Genomic DNA, 15,617 nt, shown 5'->3' on the forward strand with positions numbered 1-15,617 from the left:
CCATTTCCTCCCCTATATCCCCTCCCCATCTCCCCCCATCATTGGGGTCCCCCCCGTTATTGGGGTCCCCCCCCATTTCCTCCCCATCTCCCCTCCCATCATTGGGGTCCCCCCCATCATTGGGGTCCCCCCCATTTCCTCCCCTATATCCCCTCCCCGTCTTTGCCCCATCACTGAGGTTCCCCCCCCATCATTGGGGTTCCCCCACCATTTCCTCCCCTTATCCCCCCCCCATCTCCCCCCCGTTATTGGGGTCCCCCCCATCACTGGGGTCCATAGGACGTACAAAGGCGTTTATTGGTGGCAGAAGCGGGTCCGGGGGGGACCATGCGGCAGCAGAGGTTGGGGGGGGGATGCAGTGGGGCAGGGGGGGGTCACACACACACATTAAAGCACTCACATAATGGGGGGTGGGGGGGGCACATTATTGCTACTGCGGGGGGGGGGGGGGCCCTACCAGGTGCCTGGGTCCCTTTATGGGGTGGGGGGTGTATTCAGCCCCATAGGGCTAAACCCCCCCCCCCATTGTAGGCAGTAGGTTCCAGTGTGAACAGCCCCAATATGGGGAGGGGGGGGCACAGAAGGGGGTTGGGGGGGGTTGGTCCATCAATGTCATCAGTAGGGTCCAGAGTGAACAGCCCGATATGGGGGGGGGGCACCAAGGCACTGGGGGGGGGCAGCAAGGCGGGGGGGGGGGTTACGACTGCATCTCGGCCCGTAGCATCCAAGGGAACCAGCAGCAGAAGAGTAACCTGGGGGCAAAGAGGGGGGGTTATGGGGTGGGGGGGGCACATTGGGGTGTGTTCCCCCCCCCAGTATGGGGGTCCCTGACCCACACATACCTGGAGAAGGAGCTCTCGGAGGTGATGTCCTTGGGGGTCCGCACGGCCGGGAAGTTGCGCTTGGGCTGGGAGACTGCGGGGATATGGGGGGATATGGGGGGGTGTGGGGGGATAGGGGGCATGGGGATATGGGGGGGATGGGGGGAGATGGCAATATGGGGGTGTATGGTGGGATAGGGGGGCAGGGGGATATGGGGGACATGGGGGGGTGTGGGGGGATAGGGGGGAGATGGGGACATGAGGATATGGGGGGGTGTGGGGGGATAGGGGGGAGATGGGGACATGAGGATATGGGGGGGTGTGGGGGGATAGGGGGCATGGGGATATGGGGGGGATGTGGGGGGATGGGGGGGAGATGGGGACATGAGGATATGGGGGGGTGTGGGGGGATAGGGGGCATGGGGATATGGGGGGATATGGGGGGGTGTTGGGGGGATAGGGGGAGATGGCAATATAGGGGTGTATGGCAGGATAGGGGGGCAGGGGGACATGGGGGGGTGTGGGGGGATAGGGGGGAGATGGGTCCATGGGGGGATATAGGGACACGGGGGGATATGGGGGGACATAGGGGGGAGATGGGTCCATGGGGATATGGGGGGATGTGGGGATATGGGGACGTGGGGGGAGATGTGGGGAGGTGGGTCCATGGGGTGATAGGGGGAATATGTGGGGATATGGGGGGAGATGGGTCCATGGAGGGATATGGGGGGACCCAGTCACAGACCCTCCCCAGGCACTGCACGTGCAATCAGCGCGAGGTTCTCCCCACCACTGGCCAATCAGCACGCCTCCAGCCTGCCAGCCAATCAGCAGCAAGCGCTCCTCGTGCTGGCCAATCAGGAGAGAGCAGTGCTGCCTGCCAGCTAATCAGAAACAGGCTGCCCCTGGCCTGCTGGCCAATCAGCATGGCGATGTCCTGCTGACCAATCGGTTACTGCTTTGCCTTTCCATCCAATCAAGAGCAACCTCCCCACCCCACAGGCCAATCAGCAGCAAGCCCTTCTTCTGCTGGCCAATCAGCAGTGACCTCCTCCACCCATCAACCAATCACAAGCGCACCACCCCATCTGCCAGCCAATCAGGACTGCACATCCCAACCCCCAACCAGTCGTGCCCTACTCCACCCACCAGCCAATCACAAGGGCCCAACCCCAACTCCCCAGCCAATCACAAGTGTCCCCCCAGCCAATCAGCACTGCCCAACCCCACCTGACAGCCAATCAACAGCAACCCTCCCCACCCATCAGCCAATCAGCTTTACCCAGCCCCTCCTTCCATCCAATCAGCTTTACCCAGCCCCACCCTCCAGCCAATCAGCTTTACCCAGCCCCACCCTCCAGCCAATCAGCTTTACCCAGCCCCACCCTCCAGCCAATCAGCACGCACCTGTCACCTGCTGCACCTTCTTCTCAGGGGCGCTGTCCCCCGGCTCCTCCCGGGGACCCCCAACCCTGGGGGGGAGGTGATGGGGGAGTCACTTGGGGGGCACAGGATGGGGCCCTGCCCCCCATAGACCCCCCCATCACCACCCATAGCCCCCCATAACCACCCACAGCGCCCCCCATAACCACCCACAGCGCCCCCCATGACCACCCATAGCCTCCCCATAACCACCCACAGACCCCCATAACCACTCATAGACCCCCATAACCCCCCCCATAACCACCCATAGCCTCCCCATAACCACCCACAGACCCCCATAACCACTCATAGACCCCCATAACCCCCCCCATAACCACCCATAGCCTCCCCATAACCACCCACAGACCCCCATAACCCCCCCCATAACCACCCATAGACCTTCCCATAACCACCCATAGACCCCCATAACCCCCCCCATAACCACCCATAGACCTTCCCATAACCACCCATAGACCCCCATAACCATCCATAGCCCCCCATAACCACCCATAGCCCCCCCATAACCACCCATAGACCTTCCCATAACCACCCATAGTCACCCCATAACCCCCCATAACCACCAATAGCCCTCCCATAGCCCCCCATAACCATCCATAGCCCCCCCATAACCCCCCATAACCATCCATAGCCCCCCATAACCCCCCATAGCCCCCCCATAACCATCCATAGCCCCCCATAACCCCCCATAGCCCCCCCATAACCACCCATAGCCCCCCATAACCATCCATAGCCCCCCCATAACCCCCCATAGCCCCCCCATAACCATCCATAGCCCCCCATAACCCCCCATAGCCCCCCCTAACCATCCATAGCCCCCCATAACCCCCCATAGCCCCCCCCATAACCACCCATAGACCCCCATAACCACCCATAGACCCCCCATAACCCCCCCCACCTTTGCACGCGGGAGGGGGGGGCGAAGACGCCGTGCTTGGGGGGGCAGGAGAAGTAGCGCACCCCGAAAACGGAGCCATCGTGTTTGCCCCCGGCCGAGTCCAGCTCCACCCCGAACCAGTAACCTGGGGGGGGGCACATTGGGGGGGGACATAAGGGGGGGTCCCAATGCGGGGGGGTCACAATGGGGCCGGGGGGGCCCAGGGTGGTTCCAAAGGGGGGTTTCTCACTGAGGTACTTGGGGGGGGGTCCCAAGTTTAGGGTCCCAAAGGGGGGGGCCCATACGGGGGTGCCTCATAGGGAGGGTCCCAATGGGTAGATCCTAAAGGATGGATCCAATGGGTAGATCCCAATGGAGGGATCCCATAGGGATGTTCCATGGGGGGGATCCCAATGGGTAGATCCTAAAGGACGGATCCAGTGGGTAGATCCCAATGGAGGTGCCCCATGGGGGGGATCCCAATGGGTAGATCCTAAAGGATGGATCCAATGGGTAGATCCCAATGGAGGGGTCCCATGGGGGGGGTCCCAATGGGTAGATCCCAACAGGGGTGTCCCATGGGGGGGTCCCAATGGGTAGATCCCAATAGGGGTGCCCTATGGTTGGGGTCCCAATGGGTAGATCCCAATAGGGGAGTCCCATGGGGGGATCCCAATGGGTAGATCCTAAAGGATGGATCCAATGGGTAGATCCCAATGGAGGGGTCCCATGGGGATGTCCCATGGGGGGGTCCCAATGGGTAGATCCCAACAGGGGTGTCCCATGGGGGGCGGGTCCCAATGGGTAGATCCCAATGGAGGGGTCCCATGGGGGGATCCCAATGGGTAGATCCCAATAGGGGTGTCCCATGGGGGGGTCCCAATGGGTAGATCCTAAAGGATGGATCCAATGGGTAGATCCCAATGGGGGGGTCCCATGGGGGGGTGTCCCAATGGGTAGATCCTAAAGGATGGATCCAATGGGCAGATCCCAATGGAGGGGTCCCATGGGGGGATCCCAATGGGTAGATCCTAAAGGATGGATCCAATGGGTAGATCCCAACGGGGGTGTCCCAATGGGGGGATCCCAACGGGGGTGTCCCATGGGGGTTCCCAATGGGTAGATCCCAACAGGGGTATCCCATGGGGGGCGGGTCCCAATGGGCAGATCCCAATGGAGGTGCCCCATGGGGGGGTCCCAATGGGTAGATCCTAAAGGATGGATCCAATGGGTAGATCCTAAAGGATGGATCCAATGGGTAGATCCTAATGGAGGGGTCCCATGGGGGGGTCCCAATGGGTGGATCCCACAGTGGTGCCGCATAGGGGGGTGCCCCATGGGGGCTCCTCACCGGGGGCGAAGTCCGTGCGCCCATAGAAGCGGGCCCGGCCCTGGCGCTGCCCGGCCACCAGCACCGCGTCCCCGGGCGCCACGCGCCGCCCCTCGCGGTCCAGCCAGGCCCCGCCCCTCTTCCGGGAGCCTGCGGGGTGGAGGGGGCGTGGTCAGAGCAGAGCTCCGCCCCCCCCCCGGCCACGCCCACCGCGGGGTGCCCAATCACGGCCCTGCCCGCAGCCACGCCCCCGCCTGACCCCCGACCACGCCCCCTTTGTGCAGCCCACCCAATCACAGCCTTGCCCGCCCCTCAAAGCCACGCCCCCGCCTCCAAGAGGGTGGAGCCACAGCAGGACACGCCCCATCTGCCCCGGCCCCGCCCATTCTGCTCTCCACCAATGAACATGTGGGGGGGCGGAGCCAAATGGGTGATGGGGAGAGGCAAGGGGATGAAGGAGGGGACCAAGGATGGGCCATGGGGGGGCCATGGGAGGCCATGGGGGGTCTGTGGCACCTCTCTTGTCCTTGCGGGCCTTGTGGGAGGCTCGGGCCGGGGCTTCGGGGGGGCTGCGGGGGGGGGATGGCGCCGGGGGCTGCTCCTCAGCCTTGGAGATCTTGGAGACGGAGGCGAAGATGCCTGGGGTAAATGGGGGGAGAGGAACATGGACCAGTATGGACCAGAACGGACCAGTACAGATCAGTATGGACCAGTACAGGGCAATATGGACCAGTATGGACCAGCACGGACTGGTATGGACCATAATGAGTCAGTATGGGTCATTATGGACCAGGATGGACAGTAGGGACCATAATGAGGCAGCATGGGCCTGTACTGGTCATTATGGGTCAGTATGGACCAGTATAGGTCAGTATGGACAAGTATGGACCAATATGGGCCAGTGTGGACAAGTATGGACCCGCAGAGGTCAGTAGGGACCAGCAGAGGTCAGTAGGGACCAGCAGAGGTCAGTAAGGACCAGTAGAGGTCAGTATGGACCCGCAGAGGTCAGTAGGGACCAGTAGAGGTCAGTAGGGACCAGTAGAGGTCAGTAGGGACCAGTAGAGGTCAGTAGGGACCAGTAGAGGTCAGTAGGGACCAGCAGAGGTCAGTAGGGACCCGCAGAGGTCAGTAGGGACCAGTAGAGGTCAGTAGGGACCAGTAGAGGTCAGTAGGGACCAGCAGAGGTCAGTAGGGACCAGTAGAGGTCAGTAGGGACCAGTAGAGCTCAGTAGGGACCAGTAGAGGTCAGTAGGGACCAGTAGAGCTCAGTAGGGACCCGCAGAGGTCAGTATGGACCAGTAGAGGTCAGTAGGGACCAGCAGAGGTCAGTAGGGACCAGTAGAGGTCAGTAGGGACCAGTAGAGGTCAGTAGGGACCAGCAGAGGTCAGTAGGGACCAGTAGAGGTCAGTAGGGACCAGTAGAGGTCAGTAGGGACCAGTAGAGGTCAGTATGGACCAGTAGAGGTCAGTAGGGACCAGTAGAGGTCAGTAGGGACCCGCAGAGGTCAGTAGGGACCAGTAGAGGTCAGTAGGGACCAGTAGAGGTCAGTAGGGACCAGCAGAGGTCAGTAGGGACCAGTAGAGGTCAGTAGGGACCAGTAGAGGTCAGTAGGGACCAGTAGAGGTCAGTATGGACCAGTAGAGGTCAGTAGGGACCAGTAGAGGTCAGTAGGGACCCGCAGAGGTCAGTAGGGACCAGTAGAGGTCAGTAGGGACCCGCAGAGGTCAGTAGGGACCAGTAGAGGTCAGTAGGGACCAGTAGAGGTCAGTAGGGACCAGCAGAGGTCAGTAGGGACCCGCAGAGGTCAGTATGGACCCGCAGAGGTCAGTAGGGACCCGCAGAGGTCAGTATGGACCAGTAGAGGTCAGTAGGGACCAGCAGAGGTCAGTAGGGACCCGCAGAGGTCAGTATGGACCCGCAGAGGTCAGTAGGGACCAGTAGAGGTCAGTATGGACCAGTAGAGGTCAGTATGGACCCGCAGAGGTCAGTAGGGACCCGCAGAGGTCAGTAGGGACCAGTAGAGGTCAGTAGGGACCAGCAGAGGTCAGTATGGACCAGTAGAGCTCAGTAGGGACCCGCAGAGGTCAGTATGGACCAGTAGAGGTCAGTAGGGACCCGCAGAGGTCAGTAGGGACCAGTAGAGGTCAGTAGGGACCCGCAGAGGTCAGTATGGACCAGTAGAGGTCAGTAGGGACCCGCAGAGGTCAGTAGGGACCAGTAGAGGTCAGTAGGGACCAGTAGAGGTCAGTAGGGACCAGTAGAGGTCAGTAGGGACCAGTAGAGGTCAGTAGGGACCCGCAGAGGTCAGTAGGGACCAGTAGAGGTCAGTAGGGACCAGTAGAGGTCAGTAGGGACCAGCAGAGGTCAGTAGGGACCAGTAGAGGTCAGTAGGGACCAGTAGAGGTCAGTAGGGACCCGCAGAGGTCAGTAGGGACCAGTAGAGCTCAGTAGGGACCAGTAGAGGTCAGTAGGGACCAGTAGAGGTCAGTAGGGACCCGCAGAGGTCAGTATGGACCAGTAGAGGTCAGTATGGACCAGTAGAGGTCAGTAGGGACCAGTAGAGGTCAGTAGGGACCAGTAGAGGTCAGTAGGGACCAGCAGAGGTCAGTAGGGACCAGTAGAGGTCAGTAGGGACCAGCAGAGGTCAGTAGGGACCAGTAGAGGTCAGTAGGGACCAGTAGAGGTCAGTAGGGACCAGTAGAGGTCAGTAGGGACCCGCAGAGGTCAGTAGGGACCAGTAGAGGTCAGTAGGGACCAGCAGAGGTCAGTAGGGACCAGTAGAGGTCAGTAGGGACCAGTAGAGGTCAGTAGGGACCCGCAGAGGTCAGTATGGACCCGCAGAGGTCAGTAGGGACCAGTAGAGGTCAGTAGGGACCAGTAGAGGTCAGTAGGGACCCGCAGAGGTCAGTATGGACCCGCAGAGGTCAGTAGGGACCCGCAGAGGTCAGTATGGACCCGCAGAGGTCAGTAGGGACCCGCAGAGGTCAGTATGGACCCGCAGAGGTCAGTAGGGACCCGCAGAGGTCAGTATGGACCCGCAGAGGTCAGTAAGGACCAGTAGAGGTCAGTAGGGACCCGCAGAGGTCAGTATGGACCCGCAGAGGTCAGTATGGACCAGTAGAGGTCAGTAGGGACCAGTAGAGGTCAGTAGGGACCCGCAGAGGTCAGTAGGGACCAGTAGAGGTCAGTAGGGACCCGCAGAGGTCAGTAGGGACCAGTAGAGGTCAGTAGGGACCAGTAGAGGTCAGTAGGGACCCGCAGAGGTCAGTAGGGACCAGTAGAGGTCAGTAGGGACCAGTAGAGGTCAGTAGGGACCAGTAGAGGTCAGTATGGACCCGCAGAGGTCAGTATGGACCCGCAGAGGTCAGTATGGACCAGTAGAGGTCAGTAGGGACCAGTAGAGGTCAGTAGGGACCCGCAGAGGTCAGTAGGGACCCGCAGAGGTCAGTAGGGACCCGCAGAGGTCAGTAGGGACCAGTAGAGGTCAGTAGGGACCAGTAGAGGTCAGTAGGGACCCGCAGAGGTCAGTAGGGACCCGTAGAGGTCAGTAGGGACCAGTAGAGGTCAGTAGGGACCCGCAGAGGTCAGTATGGACCCGCAGAGGTCAGTATGGACCCGCAGAGGTCAGTATGGACCCTCAGAGGTCAGTATGGACCCGCAGAGGTCAGTATGGACCCGCAGAGGTCAGTAGGGACCCGCAGAGGTCAGTAGGGACCAGTAGAGGTCAGTAGGGACCAGTAGAGGTCAGTAGGGACCAGTAGAGGTCAGTAGGGACCCGCAGAGGTCAGTAGGGACCAGCAGAGGTCAGTAGGGACCAGTAGAGGTCAGTAGGGACCAGTAGAGGTCAGTAGGGACCCGCAGAGGTCAGTAGGGACCCGCAGAGGTCAGTAGGGACCAGTAGAGGTCAGTAGGGACCAGTAGAGGTCAGTAGGGACCCGCAGAGGTCAGTAGGGACCCGCAGAGGTCAGTAGGGACCCGCAGAGGTCAGTATGGACCCGCAGAGGTCAGTAGGGACCCGCAGAGGTCAGTATGGACCCGCAGAAGTCAGTATGGACCCGCAGAGGTCAGTAGGGACCCGCAGAGGTCAGTAGGGACCCGCAGAGGTCAGTAGGGACCCGCAGAGGTCAGTAGGGACCAGTAGAGGTCAGTAGGGACCAGTAGAGGTCAGTAGGGACCAGCAGAGGTCAGTAGGGACCAGTAGAGGTCAGTAGGGACCCGCAGAGGTCAGTATGGACCAGTAGAGGTCAGTAGGGACCAGTAGAGGTCAGTAGGGACCCGCAGAGGTCAGTAGGGACCAGTAGAGGTCAGTAGGGACCAGTAGAGGTCAGTAGGGACCAGCAGAGGTCAGTAGGGACCCGCAGAGGTCAGTATGGACCAGTAGAGGTCAGTAGGGACCAGTAGAGGTCAGTAGGGACCCGCAGAGGTCAGTAGGGACCAGTAGAGGTCAGTAGGGACCAGTAGAGGTCAGTAGGGACCCGCAGAGGTCAGTAGGGACCAGTAGAGGTCAGTAGGGACCAGTAGAGGTCAGTAGGGACCAGCAGAGGTCAGTAGGGACCCGCAGAGGTCAGTATGGACCAGTAGAGGTCAGTAGGGACCAGTAGAGGTCAGTAGGGACCCGCAGAGGTCAGTAGGGACCAGTAGAGGTCAGTAGGGACCCGCAGAGGTCAGTAGGGACCAGTAGAGGTCAGTAGGGACCCGCAGAGGTCAGTAGGGACCAGTAGAGGTCAGTATGGACCAGTAGAGGTCAGTAGGGACCAGTAGAGCTCAGTAGGGACCCGCAGAGGTCAGTAGGGACCAGTAGAGGTCAGTAGGGACCCGCAGAGGTCAGTAGGGACCAGCAGAGGTCAGTAGGGACCCGCAGAGGTCAGTAGGGACCAGTAGAGGTCAGTAGGGACCAGTAGAGGTCAGTAGGGACCCGCAGAGGTCAGTAGGGACCCGCAGAGGTCAGTAGGGACCAGTAGAGGTCAGTAGGGACCAGTAGAGGTCAGTAGGGACCCGCAGAGGTCAGTAGGGACCCGCAGAGGTCAGTAGGGACCAGTAGAGGTCAGTAGGGACCAGTAGAGGTCAGTAGGGACCAGTAGAGGTCAGTAGGGACCAGTAGAGGTCAGTAGGGACCCGCAGAGGTCAGTAGGGACCAGTAGAGGTCAGTAGGGACCAGTAGAGGTCAGTAGGGACCAGCAGAGGTCAGTAGGGACCAGTAGAGGTCAGTAGGGACCAGCAGAGGTCAGTAGGGACCAGTAGAGGTCAGTAGGGACCCGCAGAGGTCAGTAGGGACCCGTGTGGCCCGGGGCAGGGCCCGCGCGCCCGTACCCTGCTTGGGGGGGCAGATGAAGTACCGCACCCCCCCCACGCTGCCGTCGTTCTTGCCCTCGGGCTCGTCCAGCTCCACCCCTGCCCATTGCCCGCTGGCGAAGGCCGTGGTGCCGCAGAACCGCAGCGTCCCCACCTGGGCACACAGAGCTCAGGGGAGCCCCGAGCACCCCAAACCAGCCCCAAGCACCCCAAAACCCAGCCTAAAGGACCCCAAACCCACCCAAAGCACCCCAAAACCACCCAAAGCACCCCAAACCCAGCCCGGAGCACCCCAAACCCGGCCCGTGAACCCCAAAACCAGACCAAAGCACCCCAAAACCAGGCCCAAGCACCCCAAACCCAGCCCAGGGACCCAAAACCCACACCATGTACTCCAAACCCCAGCTGTCCATATCCCAAACACCATCTCTGCACCAATAGCCCTCATATCCTATACCCCACATCCCATACCCCACACCCCATATCCCATACCCCATATATCCCATATCCCATACCCCATACCCCATATCCCATATCCCATACCCCATATATCCCATATCCCATACCCCATACCCCATATCCCATACCCCATACCCCACATCCCATACCCCATATCCCATACCCCATACCCCACATCCCATACCCCATATATCCCATATCCCATACCCCATACCCCATATCCCATACCCCATACCCCACATCCCATACCCCATATCCCATACCCCATACCCCACATCCCATACCCCATATATCCCATACCCCATACCCCATACCCCATATCCCATACCCCATATATCCCATATCCCATACCCCATACCCCATATCCCATACCCCATACCCCACATCCCATACCCCACACCCCATATCCCATACCCCATATATCCCATATCCCATACCCCATACCCCATATCCCATACCCCACACCCCATATCCCATACCCCATACCCCATATCCCATACCCCATACCCCATATCCCATATCCCATACCCCATATCCCATATCCCATACCCCATACCCCATATCCCATACCCCATATATCCCATATCCCATACCCCATACCCCATATCCCATACCCCATACCCCACATCCCATACCCCACACTCCATATCCCATACCCCATATATCCCATATCCCATACCCCATACCCCATATCCCATACCCCACACCCCATATCCCATACCCCATACCCCATATCCCATACCCCATACCCCATATCCCATACCCCATATCCCATACCCCATATCCCATACCCCATACCCCATATCCCATATCCCATACCCCATACCCCATATCCCATACCCCATACCCCATACCCCATACCCCATATCCCATACCCCATACCCCATATCCCATACCCCATATCCCATACCCCATACCCCATATCCCATACCCCATACCCCACATCCCATACCCCACATCCCATACCCCATACCCCATATCCCATACCCCATATCCCATACCCCATACCCCATACCCCATATCCCATACCCCATACCCCATACCCCACACCCCATACCCCATATCCCATACCCCATATCCCATACCCCATATCCCATACCCACATCCCATACCCCACATCCCATACCCCATATCCCATATCCCATACCCCATATCCCATATCCCATACCCCACATCCCATACCCCACATCCCATACCCCATACCCCATATCCCATACCCCATACCCCATATCCCATACCCCATACCCCACACCCCATACCCCATATCCCATACCCCATATCCCATACCCCATACCCCATACCCCATACCCCATATCCCATACCCCATACCCCATATCCCATATCCCATACCCCATATCCCATACCCCATACCCCATATCCCATATCCCATACCCCATATCCCATACCCCATATCCCATATCCCATACCCCATATCCCATACCCCATACCCCATACCCCACACCCCACACCCCACACGGCACAGCCACCTTGCCGCCGTGCAGGCGCACGCGGTCGCCCAGCTGCAGCCCCAGGCAGAGCAGCACGCTGTTCCCGGGCAGGTTGTCGTAGTTGGGCAGCGTGACCCGGGGCAGGCTGCAGCTCAGCGGCACCGCCTCCTCCAGCAGCCGCCGCAGCTCCCGCGCCACCAGCGCCGCCTCCGCCTTGTCCAGCGCCATGTCCGTGGGGTCCGGCACCACCTCGGCCGCCACCTGCCCCTTGCTGTTCTGGAGGGCACAGCGGAGCCTATAGGCACTATGGGCCTGCAGCACTCCTATAGCACCTATAGACACTATGGGCCTGCAGCACTCCTACAGCACCTATAGACACTATGGGCCTGCAGCACTCCTACAGCACCTATAGACACTATGGGCCTGCAGCACTCCTATAGCACCTATAGACACTATGGGCCTGCAGCACTCCTATAGCACCTATAGACACTATGGGCCCTGCAGCACTCCTATAGCGCCTATAGACACTATGGGCCTGCAGCACTCCTATAGCGCCTATAGACACTATGGGCCTGCAGCACTCCTATAGCGCCTATAGACACTATGGGCCTGCAGCACTCCTATAGCACCTATAGACACTATGGGCCTGCAGCACTCCTACAGCACCTATAGACACTATGGGCCTGCAGCACTCCTATAGCACCTATAGACACTATGGGCCTGCAGCACTCCTATAGCACCTATAGACACTATGGGCCCTGCAGCACTCCTATAGCGCCTATAGACACTATGGGCCTGCAGCACTCCTCTAGCGCCTATAGACACTATGGGCCTGCAGCACTCCTAGAGCACCTATAGACACTATGGGCCCTGCAGCACTCCTAGAGCACCTATAGGCACTATGGGCCTGCAGCACTCCTACAGCACCTATAGACACTATGGGCCTGCAGCACTGCTATAGCACCTATAGACACTATGGGCCCTGCAGCACTCCTATAGCACCTATAGACACTATGGGCCTGCAGCACTCCTATAGCGCCTATAGACACTATGGGCCCTGCAGCACTCCTATAGCGCCTACAGACACTATGGGCCTGCAGCACTCCTATAGCGCCTATAGACACTATGGGCTCTACAGCACTCCTATAGCGCCTATAGACACTATGGGCCTGCAGCACTGCTAGAGCGCCTATAGACACTATGGGACCTGCAGCACTGCTATAGCGCCTATAGACACTATGGGCCTGCAGCACTGCTACAGCGCCTATAGACACTATGGGGCCTGCAGCACTGCTACAGCGCCTATAGACACTATGGGCCCTGCAGCACTCCTATAGCGCCTATAGACACTATGGGCCTGCAGCACTCCTATAGCGCCTATAGACACTATGGGGCCTGCAGCACTGCTATAGCGCCTATAGACACTATGGGCCCTGCAGCACTCCTATAGCGCCTATAGACACTATGGGCCTGCAGCACCTATAGACACTATGGGCCCTGCAGCACTCCTATAGCGCCTATAGACACTATGGGCCTGCAGCACCTATAGACACTATGGGCCCTGCAGCACTCCTATAGCGCCTATAGACACTATGGGCCCTGCAGCACCTATAGACACTATGGGCCCTGCAGCACTCCTAGAGCACCTATAGACACTATGGGCCCTGCAGCACCTACAGACACTATGGGCCCTGCAGCACTCCTACAGCGCCTATAGACACTATGGGCCCTGCAGCACTCCTACAGCGCCTATAGATACTATGGGCCCTGCAGCACTCCTACAGCGCCTATAGACACTATGGGCCCTGCAGCACTCCTACAGCGCCTATAGACACTATGGGCCCTGCAGCACTCCTACAGCGCCTATAGACACTATGGGCCCTGCAGCACTCCTAGAGCGCCTATAGACACTATGGGCCCTGCAGCACTCCTAGAGCGCCTATAGACACTATGGGCCCTGCAGCACTCCTAGAGCACCTATAGACACTATGGGCCCTGCAGCACTCCTAGAGCACCTATAGACACTATGGGCCCTGCAGCACTCCTAGAGCACCTATAGACACTATGGGCCCTGCAGCACTCCTAGAGCACCTATAGACACTATGGGCCCTGCAGCACTCCTAGAGCACCTATAGACACTATGGGCCATGCAGCACTCCTACAGCACCTATAGACACTATGGGCCCTGCAGCACTCCTAGAGCACCTATAGACACTATGGGCCCTGCAGCACTCCTAGAGCACCTATAGACACTATGGGCCCTGCAGCACTCCTAGAGCACCTATAGACACTATGGGCCCTGCAGCACTCCTAGAGCACCTATAGACACTATGGGCCCTGCAGCACTGCTATAGCACCTATAGACACTATGGGCTCTACAGCACTCCTATAGCGCCTATAGACACTATGGGCCCTGCAGCACTCCTACAGCGCCTATAGACACTATGGGCCCTGCAGCACCTATAGACACTATGGGCCCTGCAGCACTCCTAGAGCACCTATAGACACTATGGGCCCTGCAGCACCTATAGACACTATGGGCCCTGCAGCACTCCTACAGCACCTATAGACACTATGGGCCCTGCAGCACTCCTAGAGCACCTATAGACACTATGGGCCCTGCAGCACTCCTAGAGCACCTATAGACACTATGGGCCCTGCAGCACTGCTATAGCACCTATAGACACTATGGGCTCTACAGCACTCCTATAGCGCCTATAGACACTATGGGCCCTGCAGCACTCCTACAGCGCCTATAGACACTATGGGCCCTGCAGCACCTATAGACACTATGGGCCCTGCAGCACTCCTACAGCACCTATAGACACTATGGGCCCTGCAGCACTCCTATAGCACCTATAGACACTATGGGCCCTGCAGCACTTCTACAGCACCTATAGACACTATGGGCCCTGCAGCACTGCTAGAGCGCCTATAGACACTATGGGCCCTGCAGCACTCCTACAGCACCTATAGACACTATGGGCCCTGCAGCACTGCTATAGCGCCTATAGACACTATGGGCCCTGCAGCACTCCTATAGCGCCTATAGACACTATGGGCCCTGCAGCACTCCTAGAGCACCTATAGGCACTATGGGCCTGCAGCACTCCTATAGCGCCTATAGACTCTATGGGCCCTGCAGCACTCCTATAGCGCCTGTAGACACTATGGGCCCTGCAGCACCTATAGACACTATGGGCCCTGCAGCACTCCTAGAGCACCTACAGACACTATGGGCCCTGCAGCACTCCTAGAGCACCTATAGACACTATGGGCCCTGCAGCACTCCTAGAGCACCTATAGACACTATGGGCCCTGCAGCACTCCTACAGCACCTATAGACACTATGGGCCCTGCAGCACCTACAGACACTATGGGCCCTGCAGCACTCCTAGAGCACCTATAGACACTATGGGCCCTGCAGCACTCCTAGAGCACCTATAGACACTATGGGCTATGCAGCACTTCTATAGCACCTATAGACACTATGGGCCCTGCAGCACTCCTATAGCACCTATAGACACTATGGGCCCTGCAGCACCTATAGACACTATGGGCCCTGCAGCACTCCTAGAGCACCTATAGACACTATGGGCCCTGCAGCACTCCTACAGCACCTATAGACACTATGGGCCCTGCAGCACTGCTATAGCACCTATAGACACTATGGGCTCTACAGCACTCCTATAGCGCCTATAGACACTATGGGCCCTGCAGCACTCCTATAGCGCCTATAGACACTATGGGCCCTGCAGCACTCCTAGAGCACCTATAGACACTATGGGCCCTGCAGCACTCCTGGAGCACCTATAGATACTATGGGCCCTGCAGCACTCCTACAGCACCTATAGACACTACGGGCCCTGCAGCACTCCTAGAGCACCTATAGACACTATGGGCTCTACAGCACTCCTATAGCACCTATAGACACTATGGGCCCTGC

General features: G+C 58.9%; 1 protein-coding gene across 5 annotated transcripts in view; it reads right to left on the bottom strand.

The window, feature by feature from the left end:
• Positions 1–520: 520 nt before the first annotated feature.
• CLIP3 (CAP-Gly domain containing linker protein 3) overlaps positions 521–15,617 on the bottom strand; it is a 28,572-nt gene continuing 13,475 nt past the window's right edge. For 2 of the 5 annotated variants that reach the window (XM_080636100.1, XM_080636101.1), the window contains exons 7-14: positions 11,711–11,947; positions 9,783–9,918; positions 4,985–5,107; positions 4,490–4,618; positions 3,160–3,283; positions 2,229–2,293; positions 843–915; positions 521–752 (exon numbers count right to left, since the gene is read on the bottom strand). In XM_080636100.1, coding sequence (XP_080492226.1) covers positions 698–752; positions 843–915; positions 2,229–2,293; positions 3,160–3,283; positions 4,490–4,618; positions 4,985–5,107; positions 9,783–9,918; positions 11,711–11,947 — 942 coding nt within the window. In that variant the 3' untranslated portion in view covers positions 521–697. Of the gene's footprint in view, positions 753–842; positions 916–1,319; positions 1,759–2,228; positions 2,294–3,159; positions 3,284–4,489; positions 4,619–4,984; positions 5,108–9,782; positions 9,919–11,710; positions 11,948–15,617 lie in introns of those variants that run through there. The other 3 variants (XR_013958602.1, XR_013958603.1, XM_080636102.1) reach the window with 3 other exon arrangements.

This window comes from Psittacula echo (genome assembly GCF_963264785.1).
Source record: "Psittacula echo genome assembly, chromosome: 29".
Lineage (NCBI taxonomy): Eukaryota > Metazoa > Chordata > Aves > Psittaciformes > Psittacidae > Psittacula > Psittacula echo.